The sequence below is a fragment of the Centruroides vittatus genome, unplaced genomic scaffold, assembly GCF_030686945.1.
Source record: "Centruroides vittatus isolate TY-2023 unplaced genomic scaffold, ASM3068694v2 scaffold_1014, whole genome shotgun sequence".
Taxonomy (NCBI): Eukaryota; Metazoa; Arthropoda; class Arachnida; order Scorpiones; family Buthidae; genus Centruroides; species Centruroides vittatus.
Window position 1 is genome coordinate 366,191 of NW_027122665.1, and position 21,038 is coordinate 387,228.

General features: G+C 32.0%; 1 protein-coding gene across 5 annotated transcripts in view; it reads left to right on the top strand.

Annotated features, from left to right (window-relative positions):
• The window catches only part of LOC136986141 (peripheral plasma membrane protein CASK-like), a 108,167-nt gene that overhangs the window by 30,841 nt on the left and 56,288 nt on the right, over positions 1-21,038 (top strand). For all 5 annotated transcript variants that reach the window (XM_067283615.1, XM_067283612.1, XM_067283614.1 and 2 more), the window contains exons 13-14: positions 13,740-13,927; positions 18,670-18,749. In XM_067283615.1, the coding sequence (XP_067139716.1) occupies positions 13,740-13,927; positions 18,670-18,749 (268 nt within the window). The remainder of the gene's footprint in view (positions 1-13,739; positions 13,928-18,669; positions 18,750-21,038) is intronic.

Here is a 21,038-nt window from a genome sequence, read left to right on the forward strand (position 1 = left end):
ACTAAGTGAATACAACTACTGAACTCTGGAGGTTGGTTGCGGGTTTGCGCCTCACCGTCCAGCTAGTCGTGTGGAGTTTTCAGGGTTTTCTTTGCATACCTAACACCTAAATAGGGACCAGTTTCTTATAGGGTGTACTCGGACTTGGACCGGTTCGACCGAGTCACTCCGGATATGGCCGTTCCGTTCAAAATTGAAGCCTTGGATGTCCCCATAGCGTTCAGAAAAGGAGTCGATGACATAATATGGTTGTGATCCTGTCTATATGAACCGATTACTTATGCTAGGACCTTAGTCTCCGCGTGCCACGTGACTAAGATAGTGATGCCGTTGTTTTCATGGGCTCGGGCTGTCATGCAACATGAGATGGTTTTGAAGACATGCGGGCTCATATTCTGCAGATAAACGAGTTAGGGATTAATAATAATAATAATAAAGGTTACATAACGTCCATCTCGCCAAGCGCTATCCCTCCAAATGCTAACCAAAATTTAAGAAAGAGGGTTCTAAAGTCCGCGCATAAGCCTATACGACAACGGATCTATGCAAGTTATTGATCACTAATCAGCAACTTGCTTACGTACTGTAATACTGTACTTTTTTTTAACTCTTTCCGTCCTGTGGGCACTAAGAGGGCCTCTTATAGCAAGCCCATTATGGGTCGGGCTAGGCCTACAATGGGGCGGCCGGGTGTAATACTGTACTGTAATACTTTATAACTTTCATCTCACCCTGGCCGCGTTTCTTCATGCAGCGAGAGTGTAGCGAAATGACGTCACGAGCAGTGTTGATCAATTAGAAACCAGTTTCAATGTATTCGCGGCAAAGCGCTTCTCGAGCGCTGCATAAAGAAACGCGGCACCTGTAACGCTCCGTAAGGCTTCGGACATGGTGACCCCGAAATTACGTACCGCATATTCTGGACTCCCTTTATTGTATTGAGGAATAACAACACGGGGTACCGAACGTTATTTTATTAATTACGTATATAATGTATAGAACCGTGATATAACAGTACGGTTCGCTATTCAACACGTCAGAAACAAAATTGAATCATTTTGTTATCCAAAGGCATATCCCTAGCATTTCTCTACTCTTTATAACGTATTGTAACGATTACCCGCATACCCACTTATCCACGTTACTTAAGTATTGTGAAGAAAATCCGGAAAACTGCACGTGGCCAGCCCGTTGATAGGGTGCAAACCATTGTTCAGTGGCTTTATCCACTCGACCACTGGTGGGCTACTCGTGTCTCGAATACGAAAAATTTTTATTCGAATTAAAGTTTGAATTCGCGAAAGAGTATTGACCACATTACACAATATCTGAGAAGAATGCAACGCTAAAATTAATTTTTTATATCATATTTCTCTCACGCTAGATCAAAAAATATGGCTTCCTTTTCATTTTAACCATCCGTTCTGTTAAAATTATTTTACTTAATCGCTACATAAAAACGGAGTATGCCACGAATTTCTCGTAAAGATTCCACGAAACTTTCAAAAATTATTTTAAAACGCTAATTGTTTCTCTGCTTTTTAATATTTGAAGATTCTTAATTTTACTTTCCGTCTAAAAACAGCATTTTTGATGCCACCTTGGCTCATTGAACCATCAAAAATTAATATGTGCCACGAGCTCAAAAAGGTCGAGACCCTTAATCTAGAAGATGACCATTAAAAATATATCAAAATTTATATTAATAAGATAGATTAATGTTCAAAATATTGTTTAGGGTTGATTGTGATTTCTTTTGTTATATACGCAATGTCCAGCCGATGGCGTTAAAAATTTAATGTTTTTTTTTTTTTTTTTTTCCAGCGAGCTATAATATACTACATACAGTAGCTGTGACTATGGTCACAACGCTCTTGGTAGCAACGACGGTATTACCATTTTTACACAACGAGTTGGAATATTCTAACTCGTTGCCTTTAAACAACACAAATGCCATGCCCCATTGACTAAAAGGAAAATGGTGGACGTATATTCAGTTTTCCTCAAACGTGGCGTCGCTTCAGCCACTGTATATAGTACATTCTAGCTCGTTGGTTTTTTCCTTTATCACCTGGAGTCCCATTGTGGCCTTAGCCGAACCCACGACGGGTATGATTATAACGGCCTTTTTAGTGTCCATAAAGCGGAAAGAGTAAACAACAATAATAATAAATTACAAGCGTTACTTTAGTGATTTTTATAATTTTTCTTAAGAATTTCTCTCTTGTGTTTTGATAATTTTGAGTTGTTATTAATTCATCCTTTTTGAATTTTAATTAACAGTTAATTATAAACCCCGGGTACTATTTTAATCATTTAAATATACTAAATTGCCTTCATCTTAAATAAATGAACTTGTAAATTTTTTATACATTTTCCAAATAATCTGGTTTAATATTAATTACAAAACACTACATATTAATTATAATTTATGAATAATTAACACTCGAATGCATTAATTAGTAACAATTGGCAGGAATTAGACAATTAAGTCAGAAGTGTTTAAATGATTTCCACAGGGATAAATAATAACAAATTATAAATTTAAATATTACAATACTTGAGAATCACAACGTAGTATTGTATTTTCATAATGTCAGATAAAGACGGTGAGTCAACCAACTGCTCTGGGGGACCCGGAATCGAATCCGGGAAGTTGGAAAATCCAAGGGATTTTTCGGGGTGGTCCGTCGCGAATATGTCGGGCCCATTCTCTCGATTCCAGGCTACCCCATTGTGGGCTTAGCCGAACTCATAATGGACATGCTAAAACTGCCTTTTTAGTGCCTTCGGGGCGGAATGTTAAAAAAAGAACAAAACAAAACGGGAACACACATAGGAACGTGCAAACATACAACCGTTGTATCAGAACTTTTACATACAGGCCTACTAATGGCCGAGTGGATAAAACCGCTGTACACTGGTAGTCGGTCGTGGGTCGCGCCTGGTCAACAGGCTGGCCAGGTGGAATTTTCCGGGTCATCTTCGCGTTATTAACATTTAAATAAAGGCACAGTTTCCCTTAGAAAATTTTTCCGGGAGGCATCCCCCTTCTGCAGACCGCCCAGTTGTAATATTGCCATACACAAATATACCAAACCTTATATATTGTATATACATGTGTATAACTGGTTTGGCATATCCCAATTTTTTTTTTCCAGTTCTTATTTGAATTTTTTCTTAATTAATTTATTTACAAAGATAGGGAGCGTGGCCTCCCGGGCCTATCTCTAATTACGCTATTAATCACCGGATTCAGAAAATTTCGTGATATCCCGAACCCGGATCCCCAGAGAGATGGCCGCCATCTTTATCATTCGGCAGCGTTCGATCCATAAGTAGCTTCTCTCTCTAATTATCAAATTATAATTTAGAAAAGAATCTTGTTCATCTCCGGTGGTGTGAAATGTAAATAATTACCCACAACTAGTGCTATAATGGTATTTAAATGGCCAAATTCTAAATGGGATATAACATAAGCGAGCCGACGTCGCCATTTGTAAAGTAGGAATTATCCAATTGTTTACGAAATTGTACAAGATCCGGGAGTCGGATTCGAACCCGGATTCTTATCGACGTTAAGACGACGTTTTGTCTAACGCAGACACTGGTATATTAATACTATACACGGGCGAATTGACTGTTATTGTCCTTCCAACACAAGTTGGCAGTTGTCAAACCAGACTGAACTACTTTTAAACCATTCATAAGAGAGAAAGGAGTACCCAATGTCCCAGGCCTGCAATATACAATTAACTATTTAAACTAATGAAGCAGTCTCTCCGTACAACCGGTTGAAAAGGGTTTAGTCTGGTTTGGCAACTGCCATGTTGGAAGGACTATATTCTGTGACGTAATACAAGATAGTAAAAAAAATGCACTTAGCGATAAAAATCATTAAAAAATAAAATTGACCGATTTAAATGAGGGAAAAAACAATAATTAGTCTTAAAGAATTTTCTAAAATCTTTTTCGTTTTTTTTCTTCCGTGTAAGAAATCGAAATTGGTTTCGCGTCGCGCTGCGGATTGCGCCGACGCCGCGACGCGATGTTATTAACACGTTTCGTTCTGCAGGATCGATGAGCGAGTAGAAAAACGACGATGGCGATTTTCTTCGTATTTTAAAAATCTTATTTCCCAAATTATTCATCTGGCTATTATCTTCCATTCCTATTATTATAGCAGTGGCGTTTTGGCGTCGTCGATGGCGAATTTTACACGCGGCATTAAAGAAAATCGCAAAAATTCAGGAAACTGGAGCGCGAAAATTTAAAATTTCGACTCGTTTATCCCGAAGGGACGATTTCCTAATTTTTACACCTACTCGACCACGATAAAATATATATTTGAGGCGATTACATCCCCGTATACCGTTACATTACGTCGATTTACACGTGCGATTCCCCTTAAGCGCAAAGTAGTCCTCGTCTCGTAATTAATGCAGATTTAATTGATAAAGGAAGTTCGACAGGTAAATCACGGTTTAAAAATGTCTTCCTCCGGAACGACAGGAGGAGGAGGAGGAGGAAGAGAATTGATTCGGTGAAGAGGAGGGAGAGACTACTATCGATCGGTCGCCGGCCGCATCGCTCGCCGCCTGGCGCTAACGTAAGCGTAATAGCAGGCAAGATCCGTGTATACGCTCCAGTAACGCCAGGAATAGGGAGAGTTTCCGGTCGAACCGCAGGTATTTCTCTTTCCGTTTGTTGTGTCGTCCATCCTCCATCCCTCGCTTACTTACCATCTTTGCCATTTCTGGGTTTCGGTGACGAAAATCGATCGCTTCGACCCCCAACATCCGACTTCTCGTGTAATTCGAGTATATGATCATTTCGTTTCTCTCCTTTTACTTTGAACTCTTAAAAATCGAAACGTTTTCCTCCTTATTATTTTTTCTTTCGGTCTCGCGCATCTAAAATAACCCGACGTATATTTTTAAATGCGCCTTTACTTGTCCCACTCGACTATTTACACATGCATAAATACAACAATGCGAAAATGAGATTTAAATACGAGCTTGTAATGGAGAAGCGTTTTATTGTTGAAACGTACAACGTTTAATACATTTCTATGAAAATTTCTCTCCTCCTCCTCCTCCTCCTCTCTTCCGCATCTTCCTTTTAATTTGCTTTCCGAGTACGTTTTGCATTGTCGTTAATGCACCATGCTGTGGCTCTTCGCATCTCCCCCCTACATCGATTCTCCGTGTCTTCTTTAATTGATGTTTTATGAAAGTCTCGTCTCTCCATTCCTGTCTTAATTTGCTACAGTTATTTATAATTATAACGTCTTTTATTTATTAAAGTTTTAATATATTTGGTGTTGTGTTCTGTTCTTGCACTCTGTTTACATTGTGTTAAATACTCCTCCTTTAATATAAGAAGGTAGTTTAAGTTATCCTCTGTTTTGCATGAATTGCCAGAAGTAAGAATGCTTTTGTTTACCGACGGAGAGATGTACTGTTATAAAATGGGGTGAAAATGATTTATGCGGACTGGGAGGGCGATATTTATAAAGAAGGGAAGACTCGATTAGGGGGCATTTAAAATTAAAGGCGAGGAAGATGCCGAAGTGACGATAACCGACGACGCTATATAACTATTAAGTCTGCTATGGCCAATTTGCCGGATACGTTGCCGATACTTCTACTGACGTGTGATGAAAATGGAGAGGAGCGAAAGTTCTAGAACTTCAAAAAGAATATTTCGTTAACTGTTAAAGTAACCACATTTTGTACCTAAGAATGAGAATATTAATGAGTGAGTTTAGAATATTTTCTTGTTTCTTTTAGGATTAAATTGAACTTTTTAAACTAAAAATCATAAAAGAATTCCTGCTTCATACTGGATAAATTGAATGACATTATGATAGGAGGCTGAACAATATTATCATTTATAGTCTTTGTACTTTGTAATCCTTGTTTTAATTATTGATCTAACTAAAGTGTTTTAATAATCTGATAGTTTTAACCATAAATTGAACTGTTAAATTTGATATCTAGATGATAGCTTGAACCATTAGTTTGTCAATTAGTAAAATACTCAAAGGATTTTAAGGCTTTTTAGTTATAATGAGTTGTGTGGCATGTTGTAAGCATCTATATAAAATCATCTTTTGAAATCATATTTTTTTATTTCACTATCAATCACTATAATGTGAAATTCAATTACAGTTTTAGTGGTTTGACCTAATTCTATATAATATAAAGTTCATATTATATTTTAGTTTTGTTTAGTTTCAGATGACAATTGTAGTGTTAATGAAGCCACAAATAAGACTTTATTGGAAATGTTTTGAGCAGCTTCATCTATATACTGCTTTGTTCATTTCCAACCCTCTTTTAAATTTGAGGCATCCCGCAATCCCTCAAAACATTATAAGAAATTCTTGAAGTGTGAATCCCATTTTAATTCTTCTTATAACGGTTTTTTTCTGTGAATTTTCCCATTTATTGTTGGTGATTAATCATCTTATTCAGTTTGTAATAAATTTAAATGAGATTGTCTTCTGACAGAAATTTATTCTGATAAGATCAAAAAAGAAGAAAGACAAGTCAAGCATTGCTCAGCCTTTGTAGAAACACTTGTATTAATTACTTTGAAGTGTCATTTGCATTTGAAGTGCATTTGTTTTCAATTAATTTTCTTACTATGTTTGGTATATTTCAATCTTTCACATGGCTGGGCATAAAAATTCTTGAATAGAATGTTGTTTTAAAGATTTTAGTGATTATAAGATGCAGAGAATCACAAAATTTTCCAGAAGGCATAGCTTGGAGACAAATAATTATATCAACAAATTTTTATTTAATTATTTAATTATTCAATTTTAAAAAAAATAAAATACAGTATTGCATCAAAGTATATCTCAATCACTTTTCTGATTATAATTTGTGGAACTTTTTAATCAATCCCAGGGAGAAAGGCCTTGTTTGACTCGCTCCGAGGACATCCGTGCAGAGAATTATTAATGCTGCAATCATTTCATCCATCTGTTATTGCATAATAATGCATATAATATATATATATATATATTATGTAGACCTATATAATATTAATAGACTTATTAATGTATTTGCAGGATAATATATATGTATGTAGGCCTATATTTTTAAAATAATATAAAGAACACACACATATACACACACACACATATATATATCTGTTAAATTGCTTGCTAACAATATAATTAAAAAAAAAATTCACATCTGTCTCAATTGTAGTTGTAAAATACAAGTTTGTCATATTTTCTCAATAAACAGATAGATAAACAAATGTTTAACATATTGCTACAGTTCTGAAGAATGAAAACAAATGTCAAACACACATTTTATTATGTAGATGCATTTGTGAATGGCAGTTGTGTAAGAAATTAGGTCACGAGAAATGTAAATCTTCAGGTTCTTTACTTCCCATTGGAAGAACATTACTGAATGTGGCTATTTCTGAATTTATAAATAGGAAAATTTAGAAATATATACCACAAAATGAGGATTTTCAAACCCCTCTTTGTTAGCTTGAGGGTATTCAGAACTTTGGTGTGAATTGTCTTCATGTCACCCTCACATCTTTCCATAAATGTTATAAAATGATAAACAATTTATAGTGATAAACATACAGAAAGCATTTATAATATATAGCATTCATTAACTATCAGTGTATATCATGAATGAGTAGCTTTTCCAAATCTGTTTCTCATATGGGAGATGTCAAGTTGGGAGTTTTGACATGGAATTTTGCCCTAAAACCGTTGTTTTTCAGTATTATTTTTTTGTAGTTCTCTTTTGTAAAACTCAAACTCGAATGGCAATTTTTTAAAATTAATTTCATAAAAATAAAAAATTTATTTTTTTGTTTTTTGAGATACTATATAATTATTTTAAGTGATGAGAGGTACAAATGTCTGTGTTAAAATTTTGTTTTATTTATCACAAAAATTGTATAAAAGCAAGCCCTTTCAATGTGCGTAACCATCTCGGCAATATTCAAACTGGGATATAAATTTTAAAAGTGTTTTCGAACAAACGTTCGAAGAAGAGAGCATGTTTTTAAACCTTACAATCAGAGCATGTTATATTCGAAATAGTTTCAGAAAAAGAGCGTTAAGCTTTGTGTACTATTGAGATTTGAAAATACATTCTCCTCTTTGAATGTTTGTTTAAAAAAGTTTTGTAAATTTATATTGTACTTCAAATATTGTCTAAGGAAGACTGTTATGCACTGCTGAAAATGCTTACTGTTTTATATTTTTGAGGTAAATAAAATTGAATTTTAATGCCTAAACACAGCTGTAATTCTCAGTATTGTGATTATTGGCATAAAGTGTATTTTGAATTTTTTAAATTATTTTTAAGACGGGACAAATTACCATTGGATTTGAAATACCACCAGACATTAAAGCTGACATCTGGTTATCCTATTTTAATATAATTTCATAAATTCATATTTTTGCTTACGCGTCTTAGACATTCCATCGCTCATGTGAGGACCACCATTTCCTCCCCTCCAAAAATACCTCGATGTTTACATTTTGTGAACTACTGTTTACAACATTTGTAATATAATAATATTTACTTAATCACTTATTTTTACCTTTTTTTGATAATTATGTATTCGCGTGAACTTTAATTGTATTTTAAACAACAACTGAAGTTGTAAGAGGAAATTCTCCTACTAAATACCGAACCTGTTACCGGTGTAATTTGCGTGAAAAAATCTTCTTTCTACAAACGTTTTCGAGCTTTCCAAACAGCTCTTCTTCAGGTAGAGAAAAAAAGAGTTTCTCTACCTGAGAAGTCGAGAAAGCTTCTTTTTTTCTCTACCTGAAGAAGAGCTGTTTGGAAAGCTCGAAAACGTTTGTGGAAAGAAGATTTTTTCACGCAAATTACACCGGTAACAGGTTCGGTATTTAGTATTTCATCCCCGGTGTCAGAGTGAAGTGTAATTTTACTTGAAATTCTCCTATTTTACCAATCTAGGGATCCCCCTTTTCTAAATTTTAATATTAACTTAAAACGATTAGAATAAAACAGTTTATTATCCAAATCTCACAACATGCCAAGGGAAAAGTGACAAAGCAATCAATGAGTAATGATGAGAACTGCCTCAAAAACAAGATGAGTCACACCGACTCAATGATGACTCTACAAAAGCTAGATGTCATTGCCAAATAAAAACAACAGAAAATAATCATCTCAGCTGCGATGACGACACCGCAAATAAATCGTCACCCGATGATGACACCACAAATGGATCATCACCGGATGACAAACCTTTCCATGCTGGAAATATTTAAAAAGGAGAATCCCAGTCCGACAAAAAGGAGTATCACTTTCATACTCAGAACAGTACAAGCAAGAAAGAGCGAGAGTGAAACAGGATCAAGAGATTGACCAACTGTCGAAATAGACGAAAGAAGACATCTTGTTTAAATGATATGTTGTGAGTCGCGTAGTTCGAACCCCCCCCCCCCCCCCGTTAGTACCCCTCATTGTATAGATAGATAGGTGGATTTCCAAAAAAATCAGATTTGATAACTTTGTTCCGAACTTTCGGGTTTTTTTTTTTTTTTTGCTAATAAATTCCTTTTAATTGATTATACCTGACTCTGTATTCTTCCTCCTGAGAGGCTCATTCCTCACTTCAGAGTGACTCTTACCCTCGCGCCTTAGTCATTTACTTCATCCCAATCGGTGGTGTGTCCGGAAAAACACCCCTGGTGGCAGGATCCTATCAAAAAAACGTACGTAATAAAACATCTTGACGGCCTCGAACCCCACACTCATTAGTGGTTTCAGACAGGAATATAGACTTTTGCTAAGATCCTTATACTTTTAGACATACACAGAACATGTTTGTTAATATTTAGTTTTGCATAGTTGATATTTAATCCAGCATGTGATATGGCTTGATGTTATGTAAACTTATGCAGAAAGGACTTTTGAATCCAAGTTTTTTTAAAGCTTCATATAACCTAAAATCATCACTTAGAATAAATAGAAGTTGTTATATTTAAGTACTAAAGTATCTTTGAAACTATATTCTATTCTTGGAAGATTTTACAATTAACAAAATGAGAGATTCAAAGGAAAATTAAAAGAAAATTGTTTTTAAATCTCACGTATTTGTAAAAACATGAATAAATAGAGAATTTTAGTCAACTTGTCTTTCATAATATCGGATAGTCTGTTTAATAATTTAATAGTAAAATAGTATCATTTGAATTTAAAAATTATTTACCTATATTTTTCTAAACTGTTAACTTTTCACTAAAGTTTTATGTATATGTTAATTGCATATGGCAATTAACATAAACATGAACCATCTGGCAATTTATGTCTTTGTTAATATTAATAATTAATCCACTCCTTTTTCTAATGCAAAATATTTTAATTATTACTATTACTATTTCCTTAAAAATTCTACACAAAAGTAAAGGTAGAGTATCTCTTTCCTGATGTAGAATTTGGGTTATTTAAGGTATTAAAAATCACAAGCATATCATATTTAATCTAGTGTATCTTTATTAGGTTCTATTCGTGTACTATCCTTCTTGATTTTCTGCATTTGTGATATTTAATGTATTGGCATGATAATGTTTGTAATTTTTATTAATTTTATTTTGTAATTTACATATTCCTGGCCTTAATATATTATATGACTTTTGGTATTCTACAATCTAACTTAACTTTCAGATAAATTATACTCGTCTTTCTTATTATTATTTTTTGAAAACTCCTTTATATTATTTTTTAAGTCTTTTAAGTCTTTTTTTTTTTTCCATATACATCATGGGTTCAGCCAGGCGATGGATGCAACCGGTTGCATTCTTGTTCTCCGACATGATGCAACCGGATGATGAAGGATGGGGTGTGACATACTGTCCGTGAGAAATTTCTCAGGTTATTTTGACTGCTCGAATTCTATTTGTGGCACCCTCAATGTAACACTGACCGTAACTCGACTTATATACAGAGTAATAGGCCATTCAGCTGTTTATTTTGTTTTCTTCTGAAATTGTCCTTTTTTGCTATGAGATCACTATTTCCTTTATTCAACTATCATAATTAATTCTCCTTGTCAGAAATTTAATCAGAATGTATGTTTCAATTGCTATTTTTTCCTCTATATTTCTTCATATTTAGATCCAACTTTTTTATTTTAAGTAGAAAATGAAACCAATGAGCACATTTAATCTAATATTATTAACTCGACATTTATATTACTTTCATTTCACCTATTTCTAAATAGCTTGTTAACATTTATTTTACAAATAATTAAAAATCATCCAAGTGTTAAAATTTAATAATAGATTTTCTGTCATAAATTGTTATTTTACTGTAATTTCCGCACAATCTTAAAGATGCTGACATAAAATTAATTGAAATATTTAAATTTTTTACCCGAATGTTATAAATTAATTAAACCTAATACTGTAAACATAATATTTTTTAAAGATCTGCTTATAACATTTTTCATTATACACTGTAGTTTATTAATCTGAGTGATTTAATATTTTTAACTGTCTCACTATTAAAATGATTTTTTTTTGTAGTTTATGAGTAATTATTACTGTAGATATCACATTTAAAGGAAAATTTTAGAAATTTATGTTATATTTTACATATATTTTCTAACATAAGCATTGTCATTGTAAAAAAAGTACAAGAATAAGCTCTTTGTTTCACATAGTAACTGCTATAGTTTATCACTTGACCGTCATACACGACCTTGTTCAGCAGCAAAAAAGGTTTATTAAACTAGAAAAAAGTAAGGTTTTTAGCAAGGGCGTCGCCAGAGGGGCAGTTGCCCCTCCCTAGACATGCGAAAAAAATTATTTAAATGCTAAGTCATTTATTGCCCGATTTATAATTCCCGCGCGAAAAACCCAAGAAGATTATGTTTTAATTAAAATAATCTTAAGCTTCTTAAAATTTATGAATTGTTTTTATTTTACCTACATACAATTCATATCCTCTATCAATTTATATCATCTTGCCCCCCCTGGCCCATTGGCTGGCGACGCCCTTGGTTTTTAGTCATATTTAATGACCTTCATCAGATTGTTGTTTGAAAAATTGAACATTTATAGGTACAGTACTAATGGAAATAGAACAGAAATATGCAAACACTGAATGTGTTTAAATATAAAAAATAAAATGAGGTAGCAGATTATAGAATTTTTTGGTTAATGTTACCCTAGGTATTGAAGATGGCGGCTCATCTCCGATTCCTGAGATTATAAGACGGAACAGTGGGATGCATGTTCTAACCTAACCTAACCTATTCTAATAATTTGGTTGCTAATAATAATAGTAATTTATTAGAATAGGTTAGGTTAGGTTAGGTTAGAACGTGCGTCCCCACTGTTCCCTGTCTTCTGATTGGTGTCATTTTATTAACCAATCTTAACATTAACCAATTTTTTATATTTAAAGATGTTCGGTGTTTGCACATTTCTGTTCTATTTCCGTTAGTATTTGTAAATGTTTGATTTTTGGAACTTTGACCTAATGAAGATCATTAAATGCAACTGAAAATGTTAGTTTTTCCAGTTTAATAAACCCTTTTTGCTGCTGTACAAGATTGCATGTGGTGTGTAGATGATTAAGTTCTTTGTTTTGCAGGAATCTTTTTATTTACAAGGTCACCACTTATGTAATACAAGACCTTAAACTCTGTACCTAGAAGATAAATGTTATGCATTGATTAAATATCTTAATTTGTTTTTATCCTGTATCTTATATACAGTTTATAACCGTTCTCTACAATTGCTAAATTCCTAACTGGATGCATCTCATTCAAACTCTACAAGACTAATTTACTTTTTTTTAAAATATTTATTGCCTTGTCTTCATTGATATAAATTATGTGCAGTTTTTATAATCAAAATGATTTCTAGATTATACAATTCTCTTTATATTTAGAGCTATAGAAAATATTAAGAATATAATAATTTTCTAACATTCTGAAAACATTCATTTGATACGGTAAACATGCAATACTTAAAAATTCACTGTTTTGTCTTAAAATAGCAGAAAAACAAAATTAATTTTCTGGAGATTTTTTAACTCTCCTTACTGTGGACACCAAGAAGATCCTTTTTCTTGTGTCGGTTATGGTTTGGCAAGGCCCGCAATGGGCACAAGAAACATTAGATGGCAACAGATGGGAACTCAACATATCTGGGATGGACCATCCTTCAAAACATTCTTAGGGTTTTTAAACTGTCTAGATTCAATTCTGGATCCACAGAGTGATAGGCTGTTTTTTCCTGTAATCATTATGGGTTTGCCAGCCCAGAATAAGGGTGGTCAGGTGGTGAAGGATGGGACCTGGCATATTCGGGACAGAGCATCCACAAAAAATTCCTGGGGAGATGCTAACCTGGATTTGATCCCAGATCTCCCAGAGTGACAGACTGATGCCTTAATTGCCTTAGCCATCCAGCCAAATGATTTTGATTAGGAATTTTAGCAGTAACCTAATAGTTTATAAATTGATACTAAGTTTTTATTTTATATATATTTTACTAATTATATCTTCTATCAGATGAAATAAGTAGTAGTTTTGATCATTTAATACTTGTCTGATTTGCTGTAGCTTTAGTAGTCTTAATGACATTCAAATATTAATAATTTTATGAGTTTAAATGTTTTTTCATTGTATGAATCTGAAATTAAAGATATTAAATATATAATTATAAAAATGTAAAGTAAAATTTTTCTATTATTATTTAGGCACTTCTACAAGCCCATGATGTTTTGGCACATGAGGTATATGGGAAAGATGCAATTCATGTGACTCCACAACTTATGTTGCCTTATGTGAACGGTACTAAAGAAATGCATGCTGAAACTAGCATTGATACGGAAAATGTTACGAGAGTACGACTTGTGCAGTTTCAGAAAAACACGGATGAACCAATGGGAATTACCGTGCAATTGCTGTATAATGTATTATAATAAAATTCATAATCTGTTAGTGTGATATCAACATGTAATCTATATTGATATATTGTCTGCTTATTATAAACTAGATGTTAAAAGTAAATATTACACAATAATTAACATATCAGTTTATTAAAATTATATGAATTGATAAGAAGCAGTGGCAGATTAACCATCAAGCTGAAATTCTTAAGCTAGGAGAGTCCTGAAATGGAGCCCAAGAATAAAAAAATCAAACAAATAAATAGTTTAACTGATATTTTATTACACTGATGTGTTATTTATCTTATTTAATGTAACTTAATGTCACTTTATTCTATGTTGTTCTATTTGAAAAATGCTGGGATGGGAAGCCTTACTAAAGCTCAGCCTAGGGGATCAGGTGTTAGTTAATCCACCACTGTCAATCAGTCTGTGTGTATTTCTTATTTTGATTCTCTTCATTTATTCACATATCTTACATTTTTTTAAATATAAAAGTGATTGCCTTATAGTGGGACAAGTGAGTGATCCAAAAAATGAATTTCTCGGAATCATGATTCATATTAATCTGAATGTGAAACGTTAGATATTATGCTAAAAGAAAGTAAAGAAATCAAATTTTCTTCCCGTAAATGTTTTTGTGATGTAATAAATATTGAAATTTTTAATAGAAGGATGTTTTATTTTTAAATAATGTTTAGATATTGTTGCAAAAAATTGACAGCACCATTTATTTCTGGACATTTTTATATGCTTTTGTATATTTATAAACACAAATATTCCAATCTGACAAGGAGACAATGCTCAGAATTTAAAAATTGTATTCTATTTTAATGTTAAACCTCATTGTTGAAGAAGACAAAACTACTACAGGATGTCCAAAAAGTTACTGTGCAGTGGAAAAGGTTTAAGTGGAACATCTAAGCATCTGGAAATTGCTGGGTGAACCTTTGTTGCATTGTATCTGTAAATTTCCATTGTTATGGGACACGTGCTTCATCAAGAATATTTACTACTCAATCATCAACTCTATTATCACTTGGCCAATATGGATCTGCAATCTCACTCTCAGTCAATTGTGTCTGGGCAAATGTGGGTAGGAATTCCATAACATCAGCAAGCTAGCAGTAACACCACTTATTGCAAAGTGGAAATGCGGGACATACAGATGCATGTCCCTTATGCAATACCATACATATAACTTTAATGTCATTGCAAATCTCTCTTGTTACACATCTAAGTTTTCAGACATCCTGTATAATAAATCTTATATTAATATAATATATTTTATAGAACAGTATTTGGATGTTATTTATTAGTTTTGAAAGTATTTAAGGATTATACTCTCTATTATATAGCACTTAGCGTTAATGGATGAATTGTAATAAAGTTAAATGCTTTATAGTTTTTAAGAATTTAATATCTTTGCTTATAATTACAATATAAGCAAAGATATAAGCAAAGATATAGATATAGATCCCGCTTCGGGCCGATTCTTTTCTTCCAGTTAGGCCTAAATTTATTTAAATTATTTAATTAAAATTCTAATTATTAAATTTAGCAAGAGATGGCGCCTAATGCCTAACTCTAGTAGCAAATTAACTTTAATTATTAATATTACTATAGCCATCTGCTAGCCCAATAATTCAGCAGTTGTTGATCTTTAAAGATATAAGCAATAATTACAATATACAAGTGGTTATACAATTCCATTTAAATTGTTAAAGAATGTCCTGTAAGCTTAACTTTCAGTATTAGCTTTAAGAGAGCGTCATGTTAGAACAATAGTTTAATTGTACCAGTAACTGATACTACTAAGTCTGTTTTAAGTTTGATATGTTGAGAAACACGTACAGTACTTGTAAACATAAACTTTTCTTTATACAAAAAGCCATATTGAAAGATGAACTTTTACTTTATTGATAGCTAGTTTCAGGATTATTAGAAAACAAATATTTTTTTGTCAGTTGTATACAAAATTTCAATAATTACAAGCTACAGTTAAAATATAATCTATAATTAAAAACAAATTTTTAATATTTGCAGCACGAGTGGTCAAACTTTGTCATGATAGGAGCCCTATATCACCTATCGGAAATACGTGGGAGCTGCATCCTCTATTTATATGATGTATATAGTAAATATCACTGTTACTTAATTGATACTCTATGACTGATAGGACAATCATTTAACTCCTTCAACTTTATGAATGTACTGTACCCTCATCTTTCAGTTTCTTGCTTGAGGTTAAGTTGTTAGTCACACTTATGATCCATCTGTATATCATACTATATAACAGTCAGAAAACTTAAAAACATATTATATATGTGTAAGTAATATGTACCAAGTTTATAAAAAGAGACTATAAGTATATGGAAGTCACAATAAGGTTCTAGAAGAGCTGCATGCAGCTCGCAAGCTTCAGTTAGGCCGCTGTGGGTTTAAACTATAATTAATTACAAATAGAATATTTCCTTAAAAGATTTTTTTCTAAAGTATTGTACAGATTTGATCAACTTATTCTCAACAGTAATATTTTACCAGCTAACTGATGTATTGAAATCTAATTCAAAAATAAAAGCCTTGATGGCTCACCTTTGGAATAATGATTACATTATACATGTTTATTTAAATTCTCTAACAGCAGATAATGCAGCTGAATATTTTTTATGTTTAACTAGCTTATTTTAAAATTTATTATTTCTAAATGGCACAGTTACTGCCATTATTTAATTTAAATATTTATCTTTAATAATCAAGTATAATACCAGGTTAATTTTTTGTGATTTCGTAATTTATGATTTCAGAATTACTCTCGAAATATTACGTTTATGTTAAAAAAATTCCTTAATAATTTGTTTTTATTTTTCTCAATTAATTAGATATTTTTTTGTAATTGCATAATTACATTTGCTGATCATTTTTTAAGTTTTGCTTATGCATTAATTCTAGATTTCTAGCAGCATTTTTCATAACATACGAGTCATACACATATTGTATGGTATTTAGTTTTAATTTTAACATTTTTCATGTAATTTATTTTCTTGTCTATATTATTATTATTAAATCATTAAAGACGAGAATGTTGCTCGAGGCAGATTTGTGAGGACCGAGGCACGTTTCCCTGTTTTTCGGAGGACGTTACTCAATTACCTGAGAATTACTTTAGTTGTGTATTCTCATATAATAAATATGCGTTACTATATTTATTTTTATTTTAAAGTAACAAAAATTGATTGCTTTGGGGTGCTGCAGCACCATAAGCACTCCCTGGATATGTCCCCGTTCATCAGATATTTTGTTTTTCTTACTTCTAAATAATATCCTATTGTTATAGGCTCCTGTAATTGTAAATTGTTTTTTTCTAAATTTTATTAACTTGACAAACATTTTTTAAAATTGATAGATCATCATCAGTTATACAAGTTACAAGGAAGAACACTTTAATCATTTAACTTTTCAACTCAAATAAATTTAAATTTGTTTTTTTTTTTTTTTATTAGACTTGCCGGAGGAAATGTTGAAACTAGATTTTTGAAAGATTTAATGACAGAATATTTTGTTGTTGCTATCCATCTTAAATACAATCAATAATTCCAGTGTTTGATATATGTTATTTGTCAAAGAATTCTTGTTATATCATATTATATGATATGCTTTCTTTGTTTTTTTTTATATAAATGTTTTAAATAGAATTTTATCTATTTTTATTGCACATTTATATCGAGACAAATGTAAATAGTGAAAATAGTTTTCTTTTGGATAGATTGTTTGATTTGTTCCATTTCTTTATAGTTGAATTTTAAATGGGAACATTTTGAATTTACGCTGTTATTATAACGTAAGAACTAGAGAAATTCTCCATGTCAAGCATGATGGACTACTACCTATGAGAAAGTAGAACATCAATAATAGAATATCACCTTGTCGGTATGGAAAGATTTCTTTTTTAATTTGTTGTAAAAGCAATGCAGTGTAACTATTATTAAGATAAACAATGTCACTGCAACATAAGCATCGTAACTAAGCTGAAACTAGCAACACCTCATGGATGAAACATAAATTTCTTTACATCTGGATTGGACAAAGACAATGTGAGTTATAAGGAATTCACACGCACACACACACACACACACACACACACACACACAAATTAAGACTATTATATTAATAAAGACAAAGGTTTGTAGAAAATAAAAATAATAATGAAAAAGTATGGACCAAAAAGACCTTTGTCTTCATTTCCTACAAACATAACACATTTATGGTCGGACCGATACTGATATAGCAAGTTATGGATCTGTTTGGGATAGCGTGATATCAAATTTATGTAAAAATGTGCACTATCCTAATACCGGTTGTGCTCTGCAGTACCGGGCCTGTACTTTGTATGGCAATAAAAGGATTGATTTGATTGATTGATTGATTGATTGCACTGTCCTAACCACTAATCAAACAGATAGTGTGTTTGTTACATTGTTAAATTCATTTAACAAAGTAATACACTGTATGAATTTTTTTATCAGACTGATACATCTCTCTCTACATCTCTGAGTTCACCCTGTTCTGTCCAATTTTCTTTTGTCATCACTTACTCTATTCAAGCAAGCAATATCTGTCTTCTCTCATTTCCCTGTTATTTCTCTCCATATACATTGATTTTCCACTGAATGTTACAATGCAAAATACAGAGAACTTTATGTGTTGTATTACATTACATTTCTGGTTTTATTTTTTAGGGAATTACCCTGAAATTGGATGAAGAGGGAAGATGTCTAGTAGCTCGTATAATGCATGGTGGAATGATACATAGACAAGGTAATTAATTTCTAATACGACTTAATAATTGATGTTAAAATTCATTTCTGTTTAAGATAAAATTTGTGTAATTATCTAAATGATTTGTTCATGAATTTAAAAGTAATTTTAAAAAAGATTATATTCGTTGATTATTGCATTTGTTTTTTATTCCAAAATTAATACTAAAATTTCAAGCAAATATAACAGAATAAATATTGGAATAGCAATTTAAGTTCCATTGTCAACAAAGCTTATTTTATATATTCTGTCATTTAAAATATGATTGATAATTTTGATACTTTATAATATTAAAAATAAACTTTTTAAAAGTTCTCTAAAATATTTTAAAAAACCATTAAAAAGACTTTCTTTATAATTTGTTTTCTTTACACATCTTGGGGAAAAAAGTCAAACAGCAAAGTTAGCCTTTATTTTGAGGCTCTTCTCTGCCTCAGTGTGTAAAATATACTAAAAATGATCTCTGTTGGAGGCACAATGTAAAAATACATTGTGGTAAAAAATCCAGGACAAATATATAATTAGAAAATTTTCTAATACACTTCAAAGAAGAAAAAATGAAGAGAGATTGACTCTGTCATTTGATTTTCTCATGTTTCTGAGGTACGTTAAAAAAAAAACAAATTAATGTGTTCTCTTGTTTTTTAGTGTTTCAGAGAACTTTTTAATCATGTATTTGTTCTGGATTTTTTGCCAATTAAGAAAATTCACTGATATAAAAAGTTTAATTGAAATGACTGTTAGTTTTATTAACTTCACTTTGAAATTGTAAAGAGATGCTAATACTGTTAATCATTACTTTCCTCAAAAAAAAAACTTCTAATTCTAACCTATTATTCTTTCAATTAAAGCTTCTTGTTTAAAATGTATTCACAATAGAATTCCCCAAACAGTTAATTTGTGGAGATTTATCACACTGGTATTAGGAACATTACAATGACACTTTGATGTTTGATAAGTAACCTTTGTTACTGGTATGCATTCGGTCACAAAGACCCTTTTCAGACGTATATGAATATAATGGTAACTACAACAGATATAAATTTTAATTAAATGTTTATATCTGTTGTAGTTACCATTGTATTCATGACCAAAATGCATGCTAGTAATAAAAGTTACTTATCAAACATCAAAGTGTCATTGTGATGTTCCTAATAACAGTGTGATAAGTCTCCATATACATCTTCACAAATTGTTTGAGGAATCCTATTGTATCTAACTTGTTATATTTTGTGTTATAAGTCATACAGTTCTTTTTCTTTATTTAATCATACTTTTTTTTATTACTGTCTATTTATTGTTTATGACAAGCATATAGATTTCTTAATCTATATCAGCGTTTCTCAAAGTGGGCGATAATGCCCCCTTGTGGGCGGTGAGTAAATCTAGGGAGGCACTGGAGACAGGGCACTGAACGGTGATCAAAGGCAAAAGTTAGGGTCACTGACAGCCGTTCTCTTTCCTCTGTTAAACGGATAAGAGGAAACATTGTGTTTAATGGTTTCCAGATGTTGAGAACAATGTACGGTAAGGGCACAAAGTGTGAGATTCATAGAAAATTTTCCTAAGAATATTTCCAATCCTTTCTCACACAAGAGAAAATGAATTAGGGGCGTTGGGTATAACTTTACGAAACAAAGGGAGCAGTGGATCGAAAAAGTTTGAGAATCACTGATCTATATTATTGAAGAATAAATATATAGGATCACATTAACTGTATGGTATTAAGGACTTTATTCCCAGTTTCTACCATGGCTGTCAACAAAGAAAATTTTTACACTAAGCCCAATTTCATTATCTTATAAAACTTTTTAGAAGACACAAGTATATTCTGCTTATTTTAACTTTGCCATCTTTATGCAGATTCTTGTGTTAACAATAGACACTGATGCCCAAAGTATGAGAGATTATATTTAAGGAAAATGTTGTGTATGGAACCCTAGAGATACTATTTGAAACATAGAAGGAACAATAAATGTCTTCATTATGTCCTTTCATACACCTCAGGAACACAATTGTTTTTTCCCAATAAAGCTCCTGGCTTTTTTTGTTTTTTCCCCCCTTCTTTTATCTTTTTAAATATTAATGTCATCCTGGCCAATGTGTTAAGTAATATGTTTTTATTATTTCATTGTGCCATCACCCTGGAAATTTTTAACTGTTTTTTGCATATTATGGTGGATGAGTAGCAGCTATTAAAAGGTTTACTTCATAAGGAAAAAAGTTGTGTTCCTGAGGTATGTGAAAGGATATATATATATATATATATATATATGTGTGTGTGTGTGT